At 43.1% G+C, this 15441-nt stretch overlaps 1 protein-coding gene across 2 annotated transcripts in view; it reads right to left on the bottom strand.

Annotated features, from left to right (window-relative positions):
• Nucleotides 1-15441, bottom strand: part of KCNAB1 (potassium voltage-gated channel subfamily A regulatory beta subunit 1) — a 552388-nt gene that overhangs the window by 465973 nt on the left and 70974 nt on the right. The window contains exon 1 of one of the 2 annotated variants that reach the window (XM_073674770.1): nucleotides 7498-7843. The exons of the other annotated variant lie outside the window; for it this stretch is intronic. Coding sequence (XP_073530871.1) covers nucleotides 7498-7736 — 239 coding nt within the window. The 5' untranslated portion in view covers nucleotides 7737-7843. Of the gene's footprint in view, nucleotides 1-7497; nucleotides 7844-15441 lie in introns of those variants that run through there. 2 annotated transcript variants of the gene reach the window in all.

Raw genomic sequence — 15441 nt, 5'->3', positions numbered from 1 at the left:
ACTAAAGCTATAAGAAAGAAAATTAGATATTCAGAACTCTAGGAAAGTGGTGACAACCAGTGATGCGCGAAAGTGCTCATTACTGGAGTTTTCTTAGGGTGCTCGGGTATGCACCGAGTATCATGGGTGCTCGAGTGACATGTTCGAGTCCCCACATGTTTCGAAATCCCAGCATGTTTTGTGGTTGTCTTAACAGCTGCGGAACACATGGCTGCGTGGACTCGAACATCTCACTTTAGCACTCGCGAAACTCAGTGCATACCCGAGTGCCCTAGGCAAACTTGAGTAACGATCACTTGCGCTCATCACTAGTGACAACCCCATTGGGAGCTGTGATAGTGACCATATTGATTATGTTCCAGCTTCTTTGAAAATGCTATCATTAAAAAGTGGCTAAATAGACTCCGACAGAAGAGAGCACTCACTAGAGTATATTTCTGAGGATTATTTGCATTACAGACATGTGATATGTTTTAGCATCTATCTAAAAACATGAAATTGAGGCATATTGCATTTTAAACAATTAGTACATTGGATATATTCAGCATTTCACAAGCTACATATATAAGCAACATAAAAATTTGAATAACTTTCTAAGGATGTGGCATTATTGCATTATTTATCTTATACTGACCCTAAGTCACAGCCTGTAATTAGGGTGAATGTGGCACACCAGTGAGGTTGTACTGTTCATTACAGATTACCAGTGAAATAAGCTGGATATTACAGCATTCCTATGCTATATGCCATTTTATGTCTGATACAGGATCCAAGGGGTAACATTTCTCCTTGCGGAAAATGACATGATAAGCATGTCAAGGTGAGGGGACTTTTCAGCCGTAATGCTCCTCTGGGAAATATGCAAATTGTCTCTTCAGAGAGAAAGAGGACTAGAACTCTAGTGCCACCTATAGGAAGTAGCAATCCTAAAAGTCAATATCGACTCTCTAACAAGCCTTGTCACATGACATAGGATAAAAGCCAGAACCAGAATCTCAATTTGCAGACACTGTGTTTCGGGGTACTGCTCCTCGTCAGTGCAAAGTGTGAGATCTGGTTTGGCTGGGTCAGAGACATCTAACTGGGATCCAAGGGGTAACGTTTCTCCTTGTGCAGAGTGACATGCTAAGCATGATCCCGGTCCCAGACAATTTGCATATGTCTAATGTGCAAAGGGTAGTCATACCTACATTTTATGCAGGTAGTACACCTGTACTATGGTTCCAATACTAACCATAGTAGGTTTTCCCATGTCTAGGAGTCACATACAGTATGTAATTAAACTGCAAATCAGCCACAGCCAAAATATAAATGATGAGGGTGCTACATCTAAAAACAACTAGATTAAAAAAGGCAATACAATATGGACAAACACACTTCTGTATAATAGATATTTTATTACAAACCACATTTTAAAGCTACATGGTTAAATGGAATCTGTCAACAATGTTTTGATATATACGATAATCTGAAGACAGCATGCTCTAGGTGGTAAAACATGGATTTCAGCAATGCCTCTTTTGTCAAGCTCTGTGGTTTTGTTTACTTGCAATGATTGTTTTAGCACCCGGAGCTTATCATTGCTGGGACACAGAAGCACTGCGCCTGGTAGTCTGACTCAGCCCCCTTCTGTGATAAGCAGCTCACTGTCTATAGACATTGTACATACACATATTTCCCACGCTGTATAAGTATTTGATCCCTTGCTGTTTTTGTAAGTTTGCCCAATGACAAAGACATGAACAGTCTATAATTTTAAGGGTAGGTTAATCTTAACATTGAGAGATAGAATATCCCCCCAAAAATCAAGAACATCACATTGTATTAATTAGATACAGTACAGACCAAAAGTTTGGACACACCTCATTTAAAGATTTTTCTGCATTTTCATGACTATGAAAATTGTACATTCACACTGAAGACATCAAAACTATGAATTAACACATGTGGAATTATATACTTAACAAGAAAGTGTGAAACAACTGAAAATATGTCTTATATTCTAGGTTCTTCAAAGTAGCCACCTTTTGCTTTGATGACTGCTTTGCACACTCTTGGCATTCTCTTGATGAGCTTCAAGAGGTAGTCACCGGAAATGGTTTTCATTTCACAGGTGTGCCCTGTCAGGTTTAATAAGTGGGATTTCTTGCCTTATAAATAGGGTTGGGACCATCAGTTGTGTTGTGCAGAAGTCTGGTGGAAACACAGCTGATAGTCCTACTGAATAGACTGTTAGCTGCTTTTTTCTTGCCATAATACAAATTCTAAGTAAAGAAAAACAAGTGGTCATCATTACTTTAAGAAATGAAGGTCAGCCAGTGCGAAAAATTGGGAAAACTTTGAAAGTGTCCGCAAGTGAAGTTGCAAAAACCATCAAGCGCTACAAAGAAACTGGCTCACATGAGGACCGCGCCAGGAAAGGAAGACCAAGAGTCACCTCTGCTTCTGAGGCTAAGTTTATCCAAGTCACCAGCCTCAGAAATCGCAGGTTAACAGCAGCTCAGATTAGAGACCAGGTCAATGCCACACAGAGTTCTAGCAGCAGACACATCTCTTCAACAACTGTTAAGAGGAGACTTTGTGCAGCAGGCCTTCATGGTAAAATAGCTGCTAGGAAACCACTGCTAAGGACAGGCAACAAGCAGAAGAGACTTGTTTGGGCTAAAGAACACAAGGAATGGACATTAGACCAGTGGAAATCTGCTTTGGTCTGATGAGTCCAAATTTGAGATCTTTGGTTCCAACCACAGTGTCTTTGGGCAACGCAGAAAAGGTGAACGGATAGACTCTACATGCCTGGTTCCCACCGTGAAGAATGGAAGAGGAAGTGTGATGGTGTGGGGGTGTTTTACTGGTGACACTGTTGGGGATTTATTCAAAATTGAAGGCATACTGAACCAGCATGGCTACCACAGCATCTTGCAGGGGCATGCTATTCCATCCGGTTTGCGTTTAGTTGGACCATCATTTTTTTTTCAACAGGACAATGACCCCAAACACACCTCCAGGCTGTGTAAGGGCTATTTGACCAAGGGGGAGAGTGATGGGGTGCTACGCCAGATGACCTGGCCTCCACAGTCACCAGACCTGAACCCAATCGAGATGGTTTGGGGTGAGCTGGACCGCAGAGTGAAGGCAAAAGGGCCAACAAGTGCTAAGCATCTCTGGGAACTCCTTCAAGATCGTTGGAAGACCATTTCCGGTGACTACCTCTTGAAGCTCATCAAGAGAATGCCAAGAGTGTGCAAAGCAGTCATCAAAACAAAAGGTGGCTACTTTGAAGAACCTAGAATATAAGACATATTTTCAGTTGTTTCACATTTTTTTGTTAACTATATAATTCCACATGTGTTAATTCATAGTTTTGTTGCCTTCAGTGTGAATGTACAATTTTTATAGTCATGAAAATACAGAAAAATCTTTAAATGAGAAGGTGTGTCCAAACTTTTGGTCTGTACTGTAAATATATTTGCATTTTGCAATGAGAAATAAGTATTTGATCCCCTACAAACCATTATGAGTTCTGGCTCCTACAGACCAGTTAGGCTCTCCTAATCAACTTGTTACCTGCATTAAAGACAGCTGTCTTACATAGTCACCTGTATAAAAGACTCCAGTCCACAGACTCAATTAATCACTCAGACTCTAACCTCTACAACATGGGCAAGACCAAAGAGCTTTCTTCAGTGACAAGATCATAGACCTGAACAAAGCTGGAATGGGCTACAAAACCATAAGTAAGACGCTGGGTGAGAAGGAGACAACTGTTGGTGCAATAGTAAGAAAATGGAATAAATACAAAATGACTGTCAATCGACATCGATCTGGGGCACCATGCAAAATCTCACCTCATGGGGTATCCTTGATCATAAGGAAGGTGAGAGATCAGCCTAAAACTACATGGGGGGAACTTGTTAATGATCTCAAGGCAGCTGGGACCACAGTCACCAAGAAAACCATTGGTAACACATGGTCTGTAGGAGCCAGAACTCATAATGGTTTGTAGGGGATAAAATACTTATTTCTCACTGCAAAATGCAAATAAATTTATCTAATTTCGAAATGTGATTTTCTTGATTTTTTAGGGGGATATTCTATCTCTCAATGTTAAAATTAACCTACCCTTAAAATTATAGACTGTTCATGTCTTTGTCAGTGGGCAAACTTACAAATACAGCAAGGGATCAAATACTTATTTCCCCCACTGTATACATAAGATCTATTAGATACATAATTCAAAAGAAAAAACGAGCCATTCAGCTCGTTGATCAAGTGCTTAACTGGCCAAAAGCAACTCAAAAGAAAATTGCGATGAAAGGAGAACAAAAGGAGTTAATGCTCACATTAAATTTTATTATATACTACAAAGTACCAAGTGATATAAATAAAAACTCATAAGGACAGGAGAAAAGCCAGTACAAAGAATAAACCACATCAGTTGTCACAGCATATAAGATGAAACATTAATGCTAATGCGCACAGCCTTAAAATATCACGGACACAATAGTCAAATTTGTATATCGCATAAGTTGTATATCATGATATCAGTGCTTTAAACTAAAAGTAGCATGCTAATATACATTAGAAAAACATCTACAGCAGCAGGAACATATGTCACATACATAAGACATCATAGTCATTGTTACCCTCATGCCTGGATCTTCTGGCGTGAGCGTTGTTAGTGGTCCCACTGGGCCGCGAACTGAGGAGTGCCTTGAGGAGCTTGACTAGGGGCCTCGCCAGATCCGACCCTGGCTCATACGGCGGCTTAGTCGACTCCGTGAACCAAGGAGGGACGAGGGAGGTGGCCCAGGTGCTACTCCAGGGCAGACCCCGGTCACACAGCTGTTGATCCCACCGCTGTATGCAGGAACGGGCTGGTACTGGCGGACACAGCTGGTATCCAAGCAGGCAGGCAGACAGGCTGGATAGGGACCAGTACAGACTGGGATGGAGAAGCAGAGCCGCAGGTACGGACGGGAAGCGGAGCAGAGCAGGGCAGAGCAGAGCCGCAGGTATGTACGGGAAGCGGAGCAGAGCAAGGCAGAGCCTAGTCGCAGGCACGGATGGCAAGCTGAGCAGGGCAGAGCAGAGCCACAGGCGCAGGCGGGAAGCGGACCAGAGAAGGGTAGAGCAGAGCCGCAAGAGAGGCCATGCGGGAAAGGGCTCTGTTCACATGGAACAGACAGGGTCGGGAAAATTCAGAAAGATAGCTAGAACACAGGAGGTAGACAGACTAAGACACAGTACAGATGGGAACATTCACAGGAACGGGATACAAGTACAGGCCTGGGTACTCAGCTCCCAGGGTGACAAAACTAGACAAGAAGTCACAGGTACAGGTAACAAGCCTAGGTATACAGCCCCCAGGGTAGCATAACAAGATAGCTAGACAGGACCTGGCAACTCAGCGGTTGCACATAGCACACTGAGAGAAAGTGTTGCTCAGGCACCTCCCACTGGGTGGAGGTGCATTAAGTATCCAGTGACTCACAGCAATAGTCTGGGGATGCATTAGGAATGAGCGTACTGTCCTTTTAGGACTCAGGAAGTTCCAGCGCCACCGCCCTAAGCCTGCAAACAAGAGACATGCACACAGCAAGCAGAGGAGCACGGTGCACAGCCTGGACTGGTAGGTACGTTGGCGGTCTTGCATGGTGGGAGATGGTAAGCCATGCCAGCACGCCAGGGATGTTACAGTCATGAGTGTCTTAGCTGCTATAAGGAGTTATTAACATGCACTCCATGAATTCATACCCATGAGTAAGGTAGATATCTGAGCCAGTAATGAGGTCCACCCAAAGAACAGTCCCCAATGTACATTTCGCAATGTTATGTGTCTTGCTTCATCAGGGGGGGGGGGGACATCCACACAGTGGGGCATTAAATACTATTGGCATCAATCAAGAAAACCTGACGCCGACTAGTGCTCGCTCCACAACACACACACCCCAAATGCAATACAAAGCTTCATGGTAGTGTCACGCATGCACGAGAGTGGGGAAACGTCACCATGGCGCCTGGGCATGTGCTAACACCATGGAGATGCCTGATGACGGAAGGGAAGTGGAGAGCGGAGCGCGCCCACGCACATCAGCGATCACGAACCTGCAAGAGTTTCAGCTCGCAGTAATGCAAGTAATGTATTTAGCAAGCCAAAAAGTTCTGCTAGTCAATATTATCTAGAATATTATAAGGAACACAGGGTGATGGAGGTACATTTAAAAGAGTATTACGAGCAGCACACAAAGTATTTAATATTACAAAAACTGTTAGAGATATTATACAATTATTCTGTGTTATAACAAAAAATATAACCTTCCATTGTTTATGGCTATAAAATTTATGTTGGTGTGTCTACTCATTGTTGATGGTATTAAACAATTAACTATTTGGTATTGGGGGTACATGAATATCCTTGATATCGGAACTGTAGGGAATTTTAGATTGACCATGTTTGTTTTTTATGGCTATTATTTATTCTTAGCTCCTGTCAATCAAATGAGGTCGGTGTGAGAATTCCTGGCTGAAACAATATTTAATTAAGTAATTTAGTGCATATTGATCCCAGAGACCTATGGCATATTGCTTGGATATGCCATCACTTTCTGAAACCCCTGCCCTTCATTGTTTGGAATGAAGAGGACAACGTTAGCACTTGCAAAGTGCTCTTATCAACCACCTGCTTCATATAAGACAAGTGCCTAATAAAAGTTCAATGCGGTTTATAATTATCCTAATGATGACAGGACCGAACTGTTGTGTCTTTGCACCATGCAGCCCGCTGGAAACATGAGTGATTTGTATAATTATTCATAAGATTCTGTTTTTTCCATTCATAATTTTAAATGACAAGAATTTGCTTCTGTTGCAAAATAAAAATTCTACATAAAAGTTTACAGCTTAGTATGAGGACATACATTGTCTCATAGTATGCCTTCATCTAACATTGTGGCGTTAAACAAGAATAGGAGCAGGCTTGCCCGAGACTATACAACATTATATGTTCTCTCTGGATATACAGTTAAAGAAATGTTCAATTTGTCACAATCAAGTGTGTGATACATTTTTAGGACATCTCACACCCAGTCATACCATACTCAATGGATACATAAGCAAAAAAACACAGATTTGATAACACACACTTATTTGGCCTTTGGGGAGTACTCTTCTATAATTAGTAGCAGCCTCAAATTTGCATATGAGCATGCGATCATTTAGTAAATTAGGCACATTTCTAAGTCCCCATATAAACAAGATTACAGGATGCAAAATTCTGCACTTGTACAACGTTACGGCATTTCACAGCTCTGTATAACTGCAGTTCTGTATGCAAGTCCCTGAGACCTTTAAGATTCTCCTAAGGATCACAAGCTTACAGGCTACAGTAACTCATTAACCTTTACCTGCCAAAATTTAGAAAACAATTATTCACTTGACATCTTTATTATTAAGCTTCTGAGTCTGAATCTAACACAAAGTACAAAGTTTATCTACCTGTAGATCATTCCCGTTTCCGCCTTGATCGTTTCCTTCAGGGATAGTCCATGTACACTGGCAAACCTCTCCAGGTACTTCTGCTCCATGCTTGCATTAAGTGTCATTGCTAAGCATTGTAGTGGAAGGCAGTTTTTAGAGGCTACATTTGGCTTCTTTGCTCTTGCATTTTCATTACCTTTCTGACCAGTGATTTTAGGATTTGGCATATCAGCGTAGCTTGGCTTGTAAAGATGCATTTTCTTGATTAAGAACGTGCACTAAATTTTTTTATGCCTCTTTACTTGCATGGAAGGACAGTGTTGTGCCTTGATTTTCGCGAACAAATCTAAATGTAGGGAAGCAAAACTCCTATGACATATATCATGGGAATACATTGTTATCCGTCTTTCCCAGTGGAGCTTGTTGTCACTGTTACATTTTTATTGAAGCTATCATGTTGTGGCCCTCAGCCAGTTAGACCTTATTTTCTATGTTCAGACTATCCCGAGTCTAGTTTTGACATTAGGGATAAGGTTGATCCCCTCAGGGCATACTAGTTTTCCCATGCCCTTATATTTAGGTAAAGCACAAACAATTTTATGGGATACAGTCCAAATACTTGTTCCCATAGTATCTATTTAAGGCACTGACTCAAACAAGCCATTGAGAGGGCAGATAATTCTTGCAAGGGCAGTCTGCATGGCAGATGGAAAAAACAAGCTGTCCTTGGCCAGTGATATTTAATTTCGGTATCACAAAAGGTTTGTTGGTTATGATTACACTTGTGTCTGGCTCTACAGATGAAAACAGGAGCAGCAATAAAATACAAGAGCATAGAGCAGAGGATCCAGTCTAAGACTGTAGAAGGGGATTATATTTGGAACCAACAGGTGAACACAAGCCACCATTAGTGAACTGTGCATATACAATAGTGACACTATGCCGTGATTATACAAGTCTGAACAACATGTTACATTACATATATAATAAATACTGACACTACACTATTATTATGGGAAGTCTATGGCAACTAATCAAATCACTGCAACTAGAGCTGAAACCCGATTGTAACTGCTTTGCATTCGATGTATAATTATTTAACTATAAATATTTAAAATTCTGTTTATTTCATTTTTCCCCCCTTTCTTCACAGTCAGTCATAATTTTTTTTATTTCTGTCAACATTGACATAGGAGGGCTTGTTTCTCACGTGACGAATGGTAGTTTACATTTTACCATGAAATCTACTGGAAAACAGGAAAAAAATTCCAAGTGCGGTGAAAGAAATGTCATTCTGCCATTGTGTTGGGGGGGGGGATTTGTTTTTTATGGTGTCCATTATGCTGTAAAAATTACCTAACAACATGAATCTCCAGGTCAGTACAATTTCGGTGATACCAATCGGGGGGAATCTGAATCTGGCCTTGTGGAAATGATTTACTGATGACATAGTGTTTCTTTGGAAGGGGTTTTGCTTATAGTTTTCTCCAACATATAGCAAATCTAGTGGAAAGTCTCTGGAAAATATATAGAGAATGGTAAGGGTCTAAAGAAAAGTTACCATAAAGAAGTTGACACTAATGTCCTGTTGCCATCTTCCTATGTGGATAACTAATTTACCTAAAAGCCAATTTCTGCAGGTTCGCCACAACTGTAGAGAAATTAATGAATATATAATGGAAGCCAAATGTTTAGAACAACAATTTGTAAGTAGAAAGTGGGACAAAATATGATTGGAAACAGTCAAATATAAAATTAAACAATACTCTTGTACAGATATGGTTAATAATAGTATACAGGATACAATATCAGGTTTATAGGAAGAAGAGGCTACTATCACAGTTATTATTAAGTGTTAGGGTATGGTCACACTGGTGTATGATCTCAATTATGCTAATGACACTCCGATCAAATTCTGTCAGAGTTTCAGCCAAGTGTCAAGTTACTGTGATTTGATTATCTTGCTTGCGAGAATCACTGCACAGGTGTGGAGAAGATGGAGAACTTAATTTCTCCATCTTCTCCATTGTCTCAGTATGCATACATCGGACTGCACTCAGATGACATCTGAGTGCACGCCGATGTTTCACACGCACCCATAGACTTATATGAGTGCGTGCTATCTTACTGCGATTGTTTTCTTATGCCGAATCGGCATGAGCAAAAAAATCACTGCTCTGCACTGCCTGAGAATATAATATTAGGCCGAGTGGTATCCGACAAAACATCAGATAGCACTCAGCCGTGTTACACGCTAGTGTAAGCATGCCCTTAATAGCAATATTGGAGAGTTGAAAAAAGTGTTAAAAAATACTAGCCAATCCTGTAACAGGACAAAATCATTGGTGGACTATAACCATAATTTGTGTTCAGGAGGGCTCGTACAGTGGGGAGTTTTGTAGCATGCACAACTATATATACTGTATATAAATATGAATATATACAGTATATATATAAAATATATATATAAAAACAAATCATGCTGAAAATGAGGAGGAGCCTAGATGCAGAGGAGAATGGAGCAGGCCACAGAGGAGGCTTGATGCAGAGAACAGAGTTGGCTGCTGAGATGGATGTGGAGGCTGGATGCAGAATAGAACAAAGTCGGCTGCTGAGAAGGAGGAGGAGATTGGATGCAGAATAGAATAGAGCTGGCTGCTGAGAAGGAGGAGAAGGCTGGGTGCAGAATAGAACACAGTCAGCTGCTGAGAAGGAGGGGGAGGCTGGATGTAGAATAGAACAGAGCTGGCTGCTGAGAATGAGGGAGTGTAAGAGGGTGTATAAAGATATGTGTGTTGGTAATGACTGTGAGTGGAGGCCACACCTGTAACGATGACATCTGACCACTAGATGCCAGTGACACTCACTGTTGATCTAAATTTTATTAAGTGTTAACAAAATAATACTTGAATAATTTTATGAATGCTGCGATGCAAATAATAGACGAACTGTGCAGTGAAAATGCAATTTTGCTGCTTGATTTATAATATACTTTCATTGCATCATTGCTCTGCCACTCAAGCTGAGCATGAATAAAGTTTTGTTTGGAGAGAGGGGTTGGGTTGCCAGGGAGACGGAGCTGAGACGTGACGCATGTGATCTGGGAGCTCCTGGTGGATGAGAAAAAAAGGAAGGTCCGGAGTAGGTGAACCTGGTTACCCCTTGGAGTGCAGCGGTTTCGTGCTCCTGTGATTGGTGACGTCTGGGACAATAATCCTCTATTTCTGTTTGGTGAAGAGCGCGGGGAAGTGCAACAGTGGGATAACATTGAAAAGAGCCGGCCATCTTGTGAAGTGTGACACGGCGCCCGCGAAGGGTAAAGCACCCTATGTTTTAAACAAGGATGAGGTACCTCATGCTCTTCTTATTTTAAATTCTCCCTGACTGGTCCAACGAGTTAGTTAGGGTCAGCTAGGTGTTGAGACCAATCTAAATGACTAGTCTCTATGGGACGGTATTAATGAGACACGAACTGTGTTCATCTTGTCAATGGCTGTTGATAGCGCGCTGTGAAGTTCAGAAAGGCCACAGTCCGGGGTGAAGCTCCCAAGGCACCCACCTGTCTGGATTGAATTTCCTGCAGAGCATGCTAATCAAATGAATTTGCTATTGTCTGTGTTCCTGTAAATGGGAATTGAATATGGTTGTTTATTTTATTCTATTCTTGTTAGGTGAACTTGGGTTGTAATACGCCTAGCTGTACAGCTGAGTTTGGTCATATTGGGATCCCAGAAAGTTTATTGATTGGGAATAGTATTAAGATTGTGAACCAGGAGAAAAGACACATATTACGGCTTCCCCTTAGGAACTAGCCCTGTTTAAGTCCGGACATATTTAGGGGAGAGTGGTGGCTTTATTGGCCCAAGGGAGGACATCCCCTTATTGGGACCAGGGATATGTGGCTGTTCTCCTGGTAAGAAAAATAAAACACAATTCTTTTGTACGAGTTGTTGGGTTAAAAATTTTACTTTTTATTTTATTCACTTTTCTTCCCCATACAAACAGGGGCGAGTTTTGTTACAATAAATCTTGTTATTGTTTTACCACCATTTTTCTTTTGAAGCTCATCTGTCCTGTCAGTGGAGGGGGATGCCAGGAAGGCGGTGTTATTGAAGCCAGAGCAGAAACGTAAGACGGTGGATGACATCATAGAGATCCTGGAAGGCTCTTTTCACCATTTAGCCACTGCTGAACACTTATGGGTTAAGCTGTTCGCTCGCGTTCAGAGGGCTGGGGAAAGTTTGGTGCAATATGCTATTGCACTAGAGGAGTTATATTGAGACGTCCAAAAGAAATCTTCATTGGTAGTAGAGACTATTGTAGATGGAGATCATGCTTTGCGAGATCATTTTATGGAGGGATTACAGAATGACATCCTGCGGGGTGAACTGTCCGCACTAGTGCGGAAGAAACCTAATATAACTTATGAGGAAATACAGAAAGAGGCAATGGCTCGCAATATGGAAATGAGAGGGGATACTTCTCATAACTGTGTTCAAGTGGTAGGAAGAGGACAGGATCCCCAGAACATGATGCAGGAACAGATGTTCAGCATGCAGAAGTCAATTGAGCGGTTGGAAGAAAAGCTGACTCGAATGACACCTTCGGAAAACCACATTGACCGCCCGAGGTTTGGTCCGAGCATGTCGGCACCTTCACCTCCTTCGGAATATTTGCCTTGGGAGAGACGGGGGGCAGGAGAGACCCCCTTGGGTGGGGAATGAAGAGGCCCATGTCAGAGGCCCAGAGTATCGGAGCCAGGGCATGAGGCGCTGCTGGAACTGCCAAGAGCCTGGTGGACCTTTGAGATGGGATTGTCCAAGGCGGGGCCCAAGAAACCCAGTGGATTCTTTGAAAAGGAAGCCCTGGTTGTAGTTGGGCATACAGCGAGGCAAGGGCAAAATCCCCCATCTACTAAGTGCCCAACCGACTTGATTGCGGATAGCCCGGTATTAGAAATAAGTCTAGAGGGGAAGGCAGTAATATGCCTGGTAGACACGGGATCAGAAGTGACCACTATGCCAGTGGGGTACTTCGAAGAACACTTTGGGCAACAGGTTAAACCAGAGTCTGGGCATCGGATTAACCTTTTGGTAGCTATTAATGAGGAGATCCCGGTGACAGGGTTTGCCTGGATGAGTGTGAAAGTGTGTGGGCAGGAACTGGGCACCAAAGGGGTGATGCTGATGAAAGCCCAGGCCAGACTGGACCTTCCGGTGGTCTTACGAATGAATGTTCTTAGAGAACTTGATTCCCGGTTGTTTGAATGGGAAGGGCCCGGTTATTGGACGAGGGCTACGCCTCACAGAAAAACCCAATGGGTGTTATGGCAGATGGTGCATACCTGTGGCATAAAAAAAAGTGCTGCCAAGGGTAGAGCTGTGGGAGTAGTGTATGTGCCTCCTGATGCGAACGCAAAGATAGCGGCGGGCCAGGAAAAGGTACTGATGATGCCTGTGGGAACAGACAGGAACTTAAATGGTGTAGAGGTTGTCCTAGAGCCTGTATGTAGGGCAGAGAACCTGAGTGGGTCACTTGTTGCTCGCATAGTGGCCATAGTGAAAGATGGGAATGTGCCTGTGAGATGTCTGAATCTTCGGGAACATGAGATAACCATGTTGGCTGGGACAAAGTTGGCCGAGGTGTATATTTGTAATGAAGAAATTGTTCCCCGAAATTTGTTTACTCTGGACACGAGCGGGCTTACGACCTGGATGTTGGCACACCAGCTTGTGGCAAAGGAGAAACCTACTCCCGAATGGAATGGTAGGAAAATCCTGGAGCTGATGGAGATGGAGTATTCCTCAAATCACCCCCATGCAGATAAAACAGCTGGAGGCGACTTTTTGGGAATTCCAATCAGCGTTCTCTCGGGGAGATGAGGATTTTGGGTGTACTAACTGGATGGAGCATGAGATCAATACTGGAGACACCCCACCGGTTCGGGAAAGGTACCGTCAAATTCCTCCAACAATGTACCAAGAGGTGAAAACCATGTTATCTCAAATTTTGGATAATGGGGTTGCTCACCCGAGTCAGAGCCTTTGGGCAGCTCCGGTGGTACAGATCCAAAAAAAAGACGGTACTCTCCGATTCTGTGTAGATTATAGAAAGTTGAATGCACACACAGTAAGAGATTCCTATCCTCTGCCTCGCATTGAGGAATCTTTGTCGGCGTTATGAAAGGCTACATACTTCTCTACCCTGGATCTTGCCAGTGGATACTGGCAGGTCCCAATAGCCGCCAAAGATAGGGCAAAGACAGCATTCATCTTGCCTATGGTCCTATATGAGTTGAATCGGATGCCTTTTGGCTTGATTAATGCCCCTGGTATTTTTCAGCGACTGATGGAGTATTGTCTGGGTGAATATAATTTTGAGTCAGTACTGATTTACCTTGAGGATGTGATTATATTTGGAGATACTTTCAAAGATCATCTCCTGAAGCTTCGGCAAGTACTCCAAAAATTGCTGGATGCAGGGCTAAAAATTAAGCCCAAAAAGTGTCGTCTGTTCCGCAGACAGATTGAATATCTTGGTCATATTGTGTCTTCTGAGGGAGTGAGACCAGCCGAGAGTAAAATTGAAGCCATTCAAAAGTGGCCTATCCCCAGGACTGTTAGGAAGGTGCGGGCCTTCTTGGGATTGGCTGGTTATTATCGCCGGTTTGTGAAGAATTTCGCCAAGCTGGCTGAACCTTTGAATGAGTTATTGAGGGGTACTAGTCGGGGCCCTAAAACTAGGCCTGTTCGATGGACTGAGAGACAACAAGAGGCGTTTGATCAGATCCGGAACGCCCTTACTCAGGTACCCCTGTTGGCATATGCGCCTTTCGATTGTCCTTTCAGGTTGTATACCAATGGCAGCCTACACGGATTGGGGGCGGTGCTAGCCCAAGAGCAAGATGGGCGCGAGCGAGTTATTGCATATGCAAGTTGGTCTCTAAGAGACGCAGAAAGAAATTACGGAAATTATAGCTCTTTCAAATTGGAGATGCTGGCATTAGTGTGTGCCATGACAGAAAAATTTGCTGGTTACCTGGCAGGCACAGAAGTTCTGGTCATGACTGACAATAATCCACTTGCCCACCTAGGTAATGCCAAACTAGGAGCGTTAGAACAGAGGTGCATGGCCAGAGTGTCAAAATTCAATTACCAAATCCGGTTTCACTCTGGGAGGGAGAACGCGAATGCTGATGCATTGTCAAGGGTACCCCATAAAACCCCGGAGATGGCAACGGATGAGGATTTAGAAGATACAGAAATACCAGATCTTAGACGGTTGCCGGTATTCGTAGATATAGCCCGCTTAAGTGGGGTGGATGCTCTGATGGGCACTTTACTAGGTAGGACCTGACAAGATTGGGTCCAGGTGCAAGATGCAGATTTAGAATTGGCCTTGATCAAGCAGTGGCTGAATGATAACTCTTGGCCTAAGGGTGATGAGCAAAACAAATTAAAGCCCGAGGGGCAGAAATTACTGCGACAATGGGATCGGCTTGCCGTAGCCGACGGAGTTCTGTATCGCTGGATGTATGCTAATGCTGAATTAGGGCATCGCTGGCAAGTGGTGATTCCAGGGTCCCTGGCCCCTGAGGTGGCTCGGGAGGCCCACGTACAGGGTGCTCATTTTGGTCCGGACAAAACTTACAAGTGGCTACATAGGTTTGTTTATACTCCTGGTATAGAGGAGGTGGTCCGCCGTGTGTACAACCAGTGTCGTACCTGTGAAGTCAACAATTCCTGTGAGGAAAGGGCTCCAGTACAAACCATTGTAACGTCCGCCCCGTTAGAAGTTTTGATGATCGACTATTTGTCTGTGGGTCCCTCAAAGAGTGGACATACGTCTTGTCTAGTAATGAGAGACCATTTAACTAAATATGCTGTGGTGGTACCCACTAAGGATCAAGCTGCAGAGACCGCCATTAAAGCCATCTGCAAACACTTCATTCAAGTGTATGGT

Source organism: Phyllobates terribilis, unplaced genomic scaffold (assembly GCF_046119375.1).
Source record: "Phyllobates terribilis strain yellow unplaced genomic scaffold, ASM4611937v1 Scaffold_3__8_contigs__length_932513732, whole genome shotgun sequence".
NCBI classification, from domain to species: Eukaryota; Metazoa; Chordata; class Amphibia; order Anura; family Dendrobatidae; genus Phyllobates; species Phyllobates terribilis.
This window is presented reverse-complemented; position numbering and strand designations above follow the sequence as displayed.